This window comes from Meles meles, chromosome 1, assembly GCF_922984935.1.
Source record: "Meles meles chromosome 1, mMelMel3.1 paternal haplotype, whole genome shotgun sequence".
Lineage (NCBI taxonomy): Eukaryota > Metazoa > Chordata > Mammalia > Carnivora > Mustelidae > Meles > Meles meles.
This window is the reverse complement of record NC_060066.1, coordinates 186,334,470-186,347,567: the sequence shown is the minus strand read 5'-3', so window position 1 is coordinate 186,347,567 and position 13,098 is coordinate 186,334,470. Positions and strand designations below refer to the sequence as shown.

The 13,098-nt window shown below is 52.7% G+C and overlaps 1 protein-coding gene across 1 annotated transcript; it reads right to left on the bottom strand.

The window, feature by feature from the left end:
* Positions 1–103: 103 nt before the first annotated feature.
* On the bottom strand, positions 104–12,678 carry HPCAL4 (hippocalcin like 4). The gene is made up of 4 exons (XM_045980547.1): positions 12,535–12,678; positions 6,500–6,669; positions 6,120–6,335; positions 104–4,156 (listed from the first exon to the last, which is right to left on the bottom strand). Exons 2-4 carry the CDS (start codon positions 6,659–6,661, stop codon positions 3,959–3,961), a joined length of 576 nt encoding a protein of 191 aa, XP_045836503.1. The 5' UTR covers positions 6,662–6,669; positions 12,535–12,678; the 3' UTR covers positions 104–3,958.
* Between the last annotated feature and the right edge of the window lie 420 nt (positions 12,679–13,098).

Below are 13,098 nucleotides of genomic sequence, written 5' to 3'. Positions count from 1 at the left end.
AAGGAGGTTTCGGAGGCACCCTCACTGTTGAGCTCCCTCCAGGCTTCTTCTCCCCCTGTCTTGTACCCCAGCTCTACCTCAGCTTATGGAAGAGCAAGAGCCCTCAGCATGGTCACACCTTTATTCACGGTCAGTGACAAACACACCATACAGCACAGGGTTGAACAGTGAAGACAGTCACTGCAGCCACAGCCAGGAGCAGCGCATGTGGAAGGGACAGGGGCCACACTAGAGAATGAGTTGGGATGCCCCACTCTGGCGCCCAGCTCCCCCTTCACCCCAGGCCTCCACACCCCCACAGCCTCCACCAAGCAGGAAGGGCCATATGCCCTGGGAGGCCCAGTTCTGCCCCACCTTCTGGCAAAGGTAAAAGAAAACCCTTGAAAATTTCAGAAAGAAAATTCCTTATTTTTCGGAGACTTCGCAATTATAGAATTTGAAGGATTTTTTTTCAAAAATGATAAATAAAATACATAAGAACTGTATTCTTTCTTCCACAGTGATCTCTAAAGTCAGAACAAAACCTTACCCAGGGCAGATCTTCAGGAAAATTGTTGCTTTAGTAAATTTTTGTGTAAAAATATCTACAGTGTCAGCTTCCTACCCTGTGTAGAAACCCCAGCTTGTTCTCTCATTCTCTTTCCTTTCTCTTCCCTTGCCTCCTTCTCTCTCTCTCTCTCTCTCTCTCTCTCTCTCTCGCAGCAGGATGAATTTCTACCTCCAGAAACTGTCGGTAAAAGATTAAGTGCCTTTGCTTATGGGCTTCCTTTTTCTTAACTTTTGATTTAGAGGTAAGTTATAGAACCCTGACTACAGCTCAAAGGACCGGAGCAGCCATCTGAAGTGGACCTTGCTGATGGTTTTTAGAGATAAGAAATAAGCGGCTCATCAGTTAGTCCACAAGGATGAAGGACAGAATGCAGTTAGGAGGTAGATTCTAGAACCTTTCAATTCAGACTAATTCAGACTTGCTGCAAGAAGATATAAAACTTCAAAAGGAGAGTTTGAATATATAATTGTTTTCACTGTCTGTATATTTTTGTGTCTCTGTCAGTCATAATTCAATGTCTCCTACCATGGGCTCTATGGCAAGTCCCTCAGAGCTGGCACAGAGATCAGAGGCCTGCCTCTCTTCTCAAGGGAGGGCCAGTGCTCTACCACAGGAGCCCCTGAGCACACAGTCCCTGGGACATCCAGGAGCATGTGGGAGCAAGGTCTGGCCTGCCTGTGTCTCCTCTCATCAACAAGATGGTGGTCTCAGTTCCCAGCCTGGCTTTATGTGTTCACACTGCTGGGTGTGAATCTTTGGCCACGGGATATGTCCAGATCTTGGAATGATCAAACATGCTCTCACAGATAGGACTTGCCCACCTGCTGGAGAAAAACAAAACCAGTTCTCTTAGGGAGGAATATGGTGGTAAAGATAGAGCAAGATGCTTCCAGGGTGCTGAGTCAGAGGCACCCCAGGACAGCATTGACCTGTGGGCAGAGCTGCCCAGGAGCACACAACAAGATGCTTGAAAATGTCAGGAGTTCAACCAAGATCCTATTTCTTTTTGGAAGACCACTGCCTTAGAAACTTCTTAGCAGAAAGCTTGTCAAAGACCAAAACTAACTTAGTTTGCCCCACAGTCAACTTGGTATGACTCGGAGTCATGAGGAGAGATGAGGAGGGAGAGACTCTGAAGGAAGAAACCCTCTTAAAGCCTTGGGTTCAAGTCTTGGCCTGTGCCACCCTCCTTGCACAAGGGGAGCCCCCCCGCTTTCTGTGCCTCACAACCCAAGTCTGGAGAAAGGGAATGAAAATCTCTATTTCCCCAGGCCAGAGGATACAATGTGATCGAGTAGATCAAGCAAGCCTCTCAAAGCTGTGAAGTTCTGTACAATTGTAAGTCAGGTTAGATTCAACATTTGGGGGATGGGAACCCCACTTAGTAAAAAGTCTGGCAGTCTCAGCTCAGTCAAGCTGTTGAGTATCTATGTATCTGTGGTGCTGACCAGTAGCACAAGATACGCCTAATGACCCGCTCCTCAGAGCAATGGAACATTCCTTGAGGCATTACTGGATAAAAACCTGCTGGTTCCTGCCTGAGGATGTAAATTCCCAGCCTCACCACATGGCTGGTCATAGGCATAAGACAGAAAGAGAGTGGCAACTAAGTGGCCTTGCTACCTTCAAGGGCAGCAAGAAGGAAGGTCCAATAGAGCTTGGGACCAAAGGTCAGCAGCCCCAAGAGCTTCCACTTGCAGAGAGGGAGGACAGGTGAGTCCTCAGAAGAGAGATGCCTTTCCTCTTTCCCAGAGATACAATCCCACCCCGCTGACTCAGCAATCATTCCCTGCTCCTACCCTGGGCTGACAGCACCTGTGTACAAGACTGTTTTCACCAGCAGCTCAAAAGGAAATCTGCCACTGCACATCGAAGCTAATTTCTGATCACAAGTACAGGAGAAAATAAAGTGAAAGGCTTGAAGAAGCAAGATTCGTTTTCTGGCAGTCAAAGCATGCAGCTGTAGAGCTCATTGACCCAAAATCAGAAAAGCAGAAAGCAAAGCTAGTACACTTGGAAGATGATGAATTTCCTGGCACAGTGAGGATTTGGGGTTAGGAAGAGCCTTGCAAATGGAGCACGTCCCCAGCACTTGAGGCATTTGGTCCATAAATGCAGTCTGGCAACCTAAACAGTGGCTGGGCAGTTCTCTTCTTCTAGCTCCTTCTGCTTCGGTAGCAGAAAGAACAAGCCCATCCTTGAAACAAGACCCAATCCAGAAAGGAACTACCAAGATGTGGAAGATACACTTGTCTCACTCTCAGCAAACCTTGTGTTTTTCTGTTTCCGCAGTCAGCATCCAGCCAGAACAAGTGCACAATGAGAGAGCTGCCCACCGAGTTGAAAAAGGTCATTAAAAAGGAAGCAGCAGAAGCTGCTGATAGTGATGCCTCAGGACTTAGTCTGATAAGAGGTGTTATTTCCTAAGTTTGCTGGTATTTTCCCTCATTTTTTCTCAGCTCTCCCTCCCCACCCCCCCAAGTTAGCATTTTCTATATTCATTTAATCATTTTTACAAGAAACCAAGTAATATAAAGTATGTTTTAATATCCTAAACTAATAAAATGACTTTAGCTCTTTTAAAGGGTACTAAAAAAATAAGTATTACACAAATATCAGTGTTTCTTAAACCTTCCACTCACAACTGTTCCTAGACTTCTGAATACCTTTCATTTCATCCCTCTGCAGCTCCCGGTGGAGATGAGCTGGAGGATTTAATGGTTCCTTTCAAACTAACTGGCCTCAGCACGCCCACTGCTCAGCTGTGTGCCATGCTCCCAACTGAGACTCTGGCCACTGGACGTTTGCCTCTCTTCCCTTATGAGCTTCCAGAGGGCTCAAAATGTGTCTTGTAAACTACCATAACCTTAGCACCCAGAGATGCCTGGCATTGAACAGGTGCTCAATAAACGTTAGGTGAAGAAAGGACTGAACGAACGCTCCACAGGCTGGGGCCGGAGGGGCCAGGTAGAATCAAGGGGGCAGGGCAGAGACCACCTTCAAGGAATTTAGGTCCTCAGCAAAGGACAGACCCACTTTGGCCCTTTAACTGGGATCTGTGAGATCACATCTTGTAAAGCGCAATCCCAGGAAGAACAGAATTTCAAAGCACACCTGCAGCCCCCCTTCCTCGATCCTGCCTCGTGGGGCAAAAGCCATTGCCCTATGCCCAGAGGATGCTGGTTCTGGGCCAAGACGGGGTGGGGCTAGACCACAGAATACCTGAGGATCTGTCTCTTTTCCAGGATGAGGTGGTCCCTCAAGGATCTCAACTGAGGGGAGCAAGGGCTTGGGCAGAGGGGTGGGTGGGCCAGAGAGTGAGGCTAGAGTACCCCTCCCCCTGAGAGGTCATCAGGTTGGGAGGTGGCCACGCCCCTCCTGGCCAGGGGCCCTGCCCCTCACCAGCCTCTACTTCTGCATGTCACACTGCAGCAGCAGCACAATGGACGGGTCACTCTTGGCCGCCTCCTTGAACTCCTCCAGTGTGATCTGGTCGTCCTTATCCTGGTCCATCTTCTTGAAGATCTTGTCCACACGCTGCTGGGGTGTGAGCCCATCCTGGTTCATGCGCATCATGATCACAGTGCCCACCATCTTGTAGATAGCCTGGTGGGGGTGGGGGGCAAGGGGAGAACTGTGAACACTCACAGTGGGCAGGAATGATCAGGGATGAATGAAGGGGGTTGGGGATGGGCAGGGAGAACATGGGAGATGGCAAGGATACTGGAAGGTGATGTATGGTCATTAAGACTGCATATTTAATGGGTATCTCATACCACACATGGCTACAACCCAACTCTTCACCTACAGCCTGCTCTTCCCCCGGCATTCCAAGTCTCAGTAAATAGCAAATTCATCCTTCTGGTTCAGACCAAAAACCCTGACGCCATTCTTGACTCTCCCTCATGTCCAATCTTTCAGCAACTCTTGTCAGCTCAAATTTTGCAACAGGTCCTGTATCCAACCACTTCCGCTGCTCCTCCAGAGTTGCTGTTTCCATCAGCTCCTGACTGGCCTGCAGTGGACCCATCCTATCTGGTCTCCTTGCTTCTGCCTTCCTGAGCCCTTAGTCTGTTCTCCACACAGAGAACAGAGCGCTGTAAATGGCTTCCCATCTCACTCAGAATAAAGTCAAATCTCTACAACAGATTTGTTGTACTGTGAGATGCTATGTGATTGGGTTCCTGGCTGCCTATCTGACTGCTTCCTACCACTCTCCCCTCACTCACTTTTCTTGTACCACTCTCGGCTTCTGGCTACTCCTTGAACACTGCAAACATAATCTCACATCAGTGTCTTTGCATTTACTGTTCCCTCTGCATAGAACACTGTTCCCCCTGGCATTTATATGATTGGCTCCCTCACCTTATTCAGGCTGATGCTCACATTTCACCCCATAGACATATCCATTACTCTCACTCCCCTTACTCAGCTTCCCATATCTTCTACGTAACACTTACTGGGTTGGCATAGCACAGGTTGTTTTCTTGTTTTAAAACCTTCTCACTGTTTTGGGGTGCATGGGTGGCTTAGTCGGTTGGGTGTCTGCTTTTGGCTCATGTTGTGGTCCCAGGGTCCTGGGATGGAGCCCTGCATCAGGCTCCCTGCTCCGCGGGGGGGGGGTCGGCTTCTCCCTCTCCTCCCTGCTTGTGCTCTCTCTGGCTCTCTCTCTCTCTTTATCTCTTTCTATCAAATAAATAAAATCTTTTTTAAAAAAATAAAATAAGGGGCGCCTAGGTGGCTCAGTGGGTTAAAGCCTCTGCCTTCAGCTCAGGTCATGATCCCAGGGTCCTGGAATTGAGCCCCACATTGGGCTCTCTGCTCAGCAGGGAGCCTGCTTCCTCCTCTCTCTCTCTCTGCCTGCCTCTCTGCCTATTTATGATCTCTGTCAAATAAATAATAAATAAAATCTTTTAAAAAAAAATCTTCTCGGGCACCTGGGTGGCTCAGTGGGTTAAAGTCTCTGCCTTCAGCTCAGGTCATGATCTCAGGGTCCTGGGATCGAGCCCCATATCGGGCTCTCTGCTCGGCAGGAAGCCTGCTTCCTCTTCTCTCTCTCTCTCTCTCTCTCTGCCTGCGTACCTGTGAACTCTGTCTGTCAAATAAATAAATAAAATCTTTTTAAAAAAATCTTCTCACTATAGAATGAGTGTCCTAATAAAACAGAACTTTGCCTGGCACACGATAGGCACTCAATACGTATTTGTTGAAAAATAATGAATTAGAAACTTAGGCTCGCTCTGGAGTCAAGAGTCCTTGGATTTGACTCAAGAACCATTACTTGCTACGCTTCCTCCTATGTAAAATGGGGTTTCTGTCAGTACCTACTCCATAGGGTTCCTGGGTAAAGCACTTAGCACAAGGCTTGTCCTACACTGCGCACTCAACCAATGCTAGTTAGCCACTGGGTCCTGGCAGGTGGGAGGCGGGGACAGGGAGTGGAGTACAGTCAGGACACTCCTGAGGCCCGACAGTAGGGTGCCTGGGGAAGTCTGGAGAGGACCCGCTACGAAGATAGGAGGGGCATCACCCCAGCACAACCTGGCCTCCCGCATCCACCCCCGCGCACCTCGATGATCTCCAGCATCTCCAGGCGCGTGATGCGCCCGTCGCCGTCTAGGTCGTACATCTCAAAGGCCCAGTTGAGTTTCTGCTCGAAGCTGCCGCGAGAAGTGACCGAAAGGGCACAGATGAACTCCCGGAAGTCGATGGTGCCGTCGCCGTTCTTGTCGAAGGTGCGGAAAGCGTGCTGCGCAAACTTGGAGGCGTCGCCGTAGGGAAAGAACTGAGGGGTGAACCGGGCGTTGGGGCGAAGCCATAGAGTCGAGGTCTGTGCCCGTCTCCTAGATTGCGTGGCCCCGCCCCTAGCCGTCCGGCGAGCTCCCTAGATGGCCTGGCCCCGCCCACACCCGCCCGGCCCGCCCCCTGGGGTTCTCTGGCCCCGCCCACCTTAATGTACAGCTGCTGGAATTCCTCCAGGTTGAGGATGCCGCTGGGGCAGTCCTTCAGGAAGCCCTTGTACCACTGCTTCAGCTCCTGTTCGCTGAACTCGGTGTTCTGAACCAGGTCCTCCAGCACCTCTGGGGCCAGCTTGCTGTTGGTCTTCCCCATGGCAGGGCCTGGGGGGACATGGGCTCCCTCAGTTTGGTTCAGGGCAAGGCCCTCACCTCAGCAGCGGTCCTCCAAGTCCCCAGACGACAGGGTTCCCTTTCTCCACAACGACCCCTCCCATAAGAGACCTCACGTTCCCACCGCCAGGATCCCTCCTTCCACAGCAGGGTGGGTCCTCTCCTGTCATCACTACCCTCAACAAGCTCACCTTCCTACAACTAGGCCCTGTCCTTCACACCCCTTCCCATCGGAGGTCCTGTCTCCCTCCCCACACACGGGAGGGGTCCCTCCCCCCATCAAACTCCTCCATGGCAGGGCCTCTTCTCTCCTCACACAGGTTTCCTCTCCTGGCGTCTAGGATCTCCACCCCCGGGTCTCAGCTCCCCACCTGCTCCCCGACCAGCGTGGATGCCTCAGTCTTCATCCTCCCTCTCCTGTGTACACCTGGCAGAGCACCCCACATCCCTGTGAAAGTCTTAATCCTCTCTTGCTATTTAGAGCTTTCGGCCCCTGGCCCCTACCCGCCTCTGCAGGCTCTTCTCTGCCCCAGGACTCGAGGAAGGTCCCTCGTGTATCCCCCTGGCACCATCTCCCAAGTTCTTCCTCAAGGCTTTCTGGGCCATCCCAGAAGAAAGCTTCTCTCTCTCCTTCCTCTGTACGAAGAGAAGTCCTAGCTGATAGCACTGATGACCTTGACTCATCCTGCTTTTCATTAGTCATTCATTCCCTGAGCCTTTACTGAGGCTGACTGTGTGTGCCAGGTCCCATGCCAGTGATGGGGATAAAGGAAATATGGGCCAGCCTTCAACAACTCATAACTGGGTCAAAGAAGTAGCTGGCTGATTGTGAAGGCCCTTCAATCCCTGCCAAGGAGCTTGGCTTATACCCATAGGGATTTTTTTTAAAGTTTTTATTTATTTATTTGACAGAGATCACAAGCAGGCAGAGAGGCAGGCAGAGAGAGAGGAGGAAGCAGGCTCCCCACGGAGCAGACAGCCTGTTGTGGGGCTTGATCCCAGGACCCTGGGATCATGACCTGAACCGAAGGCAGAGGCTTTAACCCACTGAGCCACCCAGGCGCCCCCTCATAGGGATTTTAAAGCAAAGGCTAGGAAGATAGCACTCAATCCACAAACACAGAATGCTTATGTGGCAGATCGTGAACTAGATGCTGGGATGAGAGAGAAAGAATGTGTTTTAGAATTTTTCCTCTGACTACAATGTACAAGATGGCCTGAGAGGGGGCAAGTAGAGAGCAGAGAGGGGCAAGCTGCATAGTTCAGGCCAGAGATGGTGACACTAGGGCCGAGGCTGTGGAGTGACGTGGATGGATCGAGATATGTTAGGAGGGGCACCAGCAGGGCTTGGTGACCGAATGTGGGGGTGAGAGGGACAGAGAAGTTGAGGCAGATGCTTAGATTTGGGGCTGAATGGATGGAAGTGGTGGTGTTGAGAACCAGGTTTGGGGAGGATGAAGAGTCAGTCCCTCACAGGAGCAGAAGCCCCTCATGTAGCCTGTGACAGAGACAGTTTTTGCAGAGAGGTACAGGACCTCCCCAGGATGCATCAGGAATGAGGCCTTGCCAGGCCCTGAAGGTGGGCATTCTTGTCTGACCTCCATGGGAGGAATATCTCTCCAGGGCCTGAGTTTCCTAGGACATGGCCCTGGAGGTAACTTTGACCTGTCCAGTCTTTTTGGAAGGGCATCAGACCCTGGCCGCAGGGTAGCCTGTCATAAAGATACCTTGGAAAAGGAAACCATCAGGTTAGCAGAAGGAATTCCACGTCCCTAGCCCACCGCCTGCCAGTGTGGCTTCTAATCCTTACTACTAGGAATGCCCCCAAACAACCAGACCTGAGCTGGGTCTCTTCCACACCCCTTCCCTTGCTCCATGGCTTCAGGTTAGTCATAGGATATCTCTGGGCCTCCTCCACTGGGCCACAAGGAAGATCAAGCAGCAGCGGGAGTAGCAACATCCTTCCCCACTCACCACCCCCAGAGCATGAGGACTCCTCCATGCTCCCGGGGTGGGGGGAGAAGCCGGGGTGTGGGGAGGGAGGTATATACTATCTTCAGGAACCTGGAATGTGGGGTCCAAAACAGCCACATTCAGTGCAAGGATGACTCTGGGACACCTACGGGCAGAAGAAGACAGGTTTCCTCCTCTGTTGATCCATCCCCAAGTCCAAAGCACACTGAAGTCTTGGGGTAGAGTCAAGGAAGCTGGAGAAGCCAGAGAGAGAGGTGTCCAGTAGGGGAAGTGAAATCTCTCTAGCATTCTCCTGGGGGACGTGCCCGAGTGTCTGTGTAACGGGCTGGATGTGGGCGGAAGCCCGTCAGTTTATGAGATTGCATATCTGTCAGAGCACGTGTGTGTGTGTGTGTGTGTGTGTGTGTGTACGTGTGTGTATCATGGTGTCTGTGTGGCTTTTTTTTTCACCCTTTTCCTCCTCCCTGTCTTGTGCTCCCTTCCCACAATTCTGTATGTCCTGGGGCCATATTCCCAGCCCACTGGAGACTATATCTCCCTCTTCATTTCCTCTATTGTTCTTACATTGTCAGTCAAAGTTGGCAGTCCCTTTAAGATATCCCCTTATTTTAATGGAAACTGGAACCCTGAGAAAGGAGAAAACTGGCTCATAGTTACACAGCTGGTCAGTAGAAGAGTCCAGATGAACATCCAGGCAGAGTCCACGCCACCTGCCTGGACCACCCTCTCCAAATCATGGCTACTCTTGTCCAGTACAGACTTTCCCCACTCCTGCCTGCCTTCTGGGAAAACCCTAGCTCTGATCTCCCTCTTGGTCTCAGGGGGACCATCTCACCAAGCTTCAGGCCACCATATCTGACATCTAGGAAACATCCATCCCTTGGAATGGCCCAACATCTCCTCTGACTCCGCTCATCTACCATCAGACACCCGCAACCTGTGGCCATCTTCCCTCTCCACCAGCCCTTCCTTCCTTCCCTCCCTTGTCCCAGGGCTGAAATGCAATCTTAGTTACCTTTAGTTTCCCCTCTTCCTTTTCCCTAGGTCCAGCCGGCACCAAGTCTTGTTGTTCTTTCTTTTCAAGTGTTTCTAGAACCTTCACCATGTCCTCCTCTCCCCATAGTCAGGGCCAGGGGCACAGCTGACAGGCTGAGGTCCTACACTGCAGCCTAAGGCATGCCCATGGGCTCAGTGGCCTCAGAGGGAGTGCCTTTCTTCTGACTTCTGTGTTCTGAGACAGTGTCATATCTGGTTTTGCCCAGAAGACATAGGCTAGAGGTAGCCATGCCCATTAGGCCCCTCACACTCTAGAATCCCACAGAATCTGGCATCAAGGTGCCCACCTGTCTAGCCTTACCTCCCACTGCTCCCCTCACAACTATATGCTTTCTACTTAGTCTTCACCCAGCCAGGACCTATGTCCCTATTGCAGAGCTGCTTTCCCCTCCCCTAATATCCCTTCCTCCCATCTGGGCTCATGCAGCTCTCCTCAGCCTTCAGGCCTGGCTGAAGCCCACTTCCTTATGATCAGCCTCTCCCAGCCGGGACAGTGGACAGTCAGCAGCATGGATTCAGCCTTTGAGGGCTGTGAAACTGAGCCCCACAAGTGTGTAGACTCCAGAACTCTCTGACCCTCACCCGATGCTCTAAAATTCCAGAATGGAGCCTGATTTGGAAGAGATCTTCATATTAAGCCTTCGCCCAAGCCAAAAAAAAAAAAAAAAAAAAAAAAAAAAAAATGCTTCAAGCCTTTTTCTCAATGGCGAAGAGCTTATCCCCTCCCCCTATAACCAAGTCCCCTTCGGGGCAGCTCAGAGAGTGAGAAAAGCATTTTTACCATCATTGAGGTTTGCCCTCTTGTAGCTGCCCCACACCAGTCCCGCTTTCCTCTCTGTGGCTGCCCAGAACTGCCTGCAGAGACCCAAAGGCCCTGTCTGGAACACAGAGATGTTCAATGAATGTCCCTTTGTGGATTCCATGAGAGGAGCAGAACCCCCTTCTTCCTCCTCGGAATGACGTCAGGCTTTCTAGTTTATCTGTGTTCTCCTGCCATTGCACCCACTTCAGAGACCATGGAACCCCGACCCGGGAAAGGAAGGGTTTGCCCAAAGCCAACCACAGTAGCAAGGCAAAGGCATTGGGGGCATGGCGTGTTCTGTTGAAGCTGTGGCCCTGCTGGACATGGGCAGGCTTCTTGCCTACTGCTTGAGGGCTGCCCTCCAGCTGTGAAGGAGATGGCATTGCCCCATACACAGAGCCACGGCTCCTCTGTGCTTCTTCCAGAGGGCAGAGCTCGGGGTCCCGAGTTTCAAATGAGGAAGAGGCGGTGAGGGTGGGAGGGATTGAGGGAGGCAATAATCCCACATCCTCACCCAGCTTCAGAGGAGCTGGTGCTGAGACGGTTGCCATAGTGACAACAGCTCCCTGGTCAGGAGATTTTCTCTTTCCTCTCCTCCCTTTGCTCTTCTCCAAGCAGCAGCCATAGCGGCAGCAGCCAGGTCTTCTCCCTGTCCTTAATGAGGGGCAGGGCATGATAAACAAGATGTGGGCCATAGTGACCACCTCCACTGCAAAATTGTCCATGCCACATGGGCTGGTGGTCTGGGAGGGACTCCCAACAGCTGAGAAGGGGTCTGGGCCTGGAGAACATGTGGGAGGGGGAGGCCCGAGTAAGAAGCAAGTCCCCTTGGTGAGGATTAATGCCACTCAGGCCTCTTCTCTGAAATGTCCTAATGGTTCAGGACAAGTGTGAAACGGTCCCATTTGCTCATAATCAGCCACAGAACCAGAGCACATCAGGGTTGGAAGGCCGTTCAAGACCATCTCATCCAGTCCACCCTCTGTCCTGCCCCTTCCCCATTTCATGAAGGATCAGAGAGGGAAGTGGCCTGGCCAAAGGCAAACAGCAGCTGAGGCAAAGGCAAGATTTAACCCATCTCTTCTGCCTTCCAGGTTCAGGCCACCTTAGGGAAAGGAGTGACACAGTCCACATGGAGCTTTGGCAGGTCCTTGTGGAACAGCGGGAAGATAGGAGAGCAGGAGTGACTGAGCGCAAGAAGGCCAGAGAGGATCCAAATTAGAAGTGTTTGAGAGGTAGAGTGAGAGGATTTGGTGCCTGTCAAGGGTGAGGGGAAAGGGGAAGTCTGGGACCTTGGCAGCACTGACCGACAGGTGTGCTGGGGGGTGGTGCCCCTGGTTCATCTTCCAGCCAGGATGAAAGAAGCCAAGCATGGGGCTTCTCCTAGCCCTGGGACCATGTGGGGTGGTGCTGCTGCTGAGAGAATGTGAGGAGGAGAACTGGGGGAGGGGGCGCTTCTTTCCTCTTCCAGATATGCTGTGAGCTCCGTCAGCTTGAAGGGTGGGAGGTGGGGACAGTCGAGGGGACAATGTGAAGTGGGAGTAGGCTCTCTGTGGAGGTGGAAGCTGTCTTTGGGGGCAGGGGCCTTGTGGTGTGAAGTGCACAGGGAGCTGCTGGGGGAGCCGGACGTTTGGGTGGGGGCTATCTGTGGAGGTGGGAGGTTGCCATGATGCTGGGCAAATTACCCATCTCCAAAGGGGAAGGGTGATCGGTGCCTCCTCAAGCACCAGCAACACCACACCCCCAGGTGTGTGTGTATGTGTGTATGTGTTGGGGGGCCAGAGCAGTGGGTGTTCTTACCTGAGCTGGGGGTAAGGAGGTGGCTGTGCCTCATTCCCTGGGACCCATGGGGGCCTGGACTGGGGTGGGAGTCCCCTGCCCAGGGGCGGCCCTCCAGATGTTGCCGCCTATTGGGGGGGGGGAACCAGGGGTCAAGGATGAATGAGGGGAGCAGGAGAGGAGAATGGGAATGGAGAGTAGAGGGGGAGGGGACAAGGGCCTCTGCGCAGCCCCGCCCGCGTTACCTGAGGCCGCTCGCCGGGTCGCTGGATGGCTCTGAGCCTCGGCGGGCCGCGGGGACCGAGACTGGCTCGAGGACTGGCGGCCAGGCTCTCCGAGGTCCGCACCGGAGCCGCCTCCCAGCTCTTGTATCACTATGTCTCTCGGAGGCGACACGATTTGCATAAGCCCCGCCTCATCCCGAGCAGATCGGGCGTTGATTGGCTCCGCTGGGGCGGAGTGGCAGGCGGGGTTTCAGGTGGGGACTGGATGGCCAGTGAGGCCCCGAGGCCGGAGCGCGCCCCGCCCGCCCGCGCTGACCTTCTCCGAGTCGCGAGGAAGGGGGAGGGCTGTGCCCCCAGCGGTACCCCGCCCTAGGGTTCAGACCCCGGGCCGCAGTCTGGGGCGAAAAGTGATGATTGAAGTGGATTCGCAAAAACAACCGCACGGTTGCTGTGGAAACGGGAGAGCCACAGTGGAGTCTCTAAGCCTTCCCTCCCAGGGCCCCAGCCGGGGGTGGGGATGGAAGAGAGGATGAGTCACAAGATGTGACCCCCTCCATGTCCCACCCGAAATCGGAGGAGGGCGAT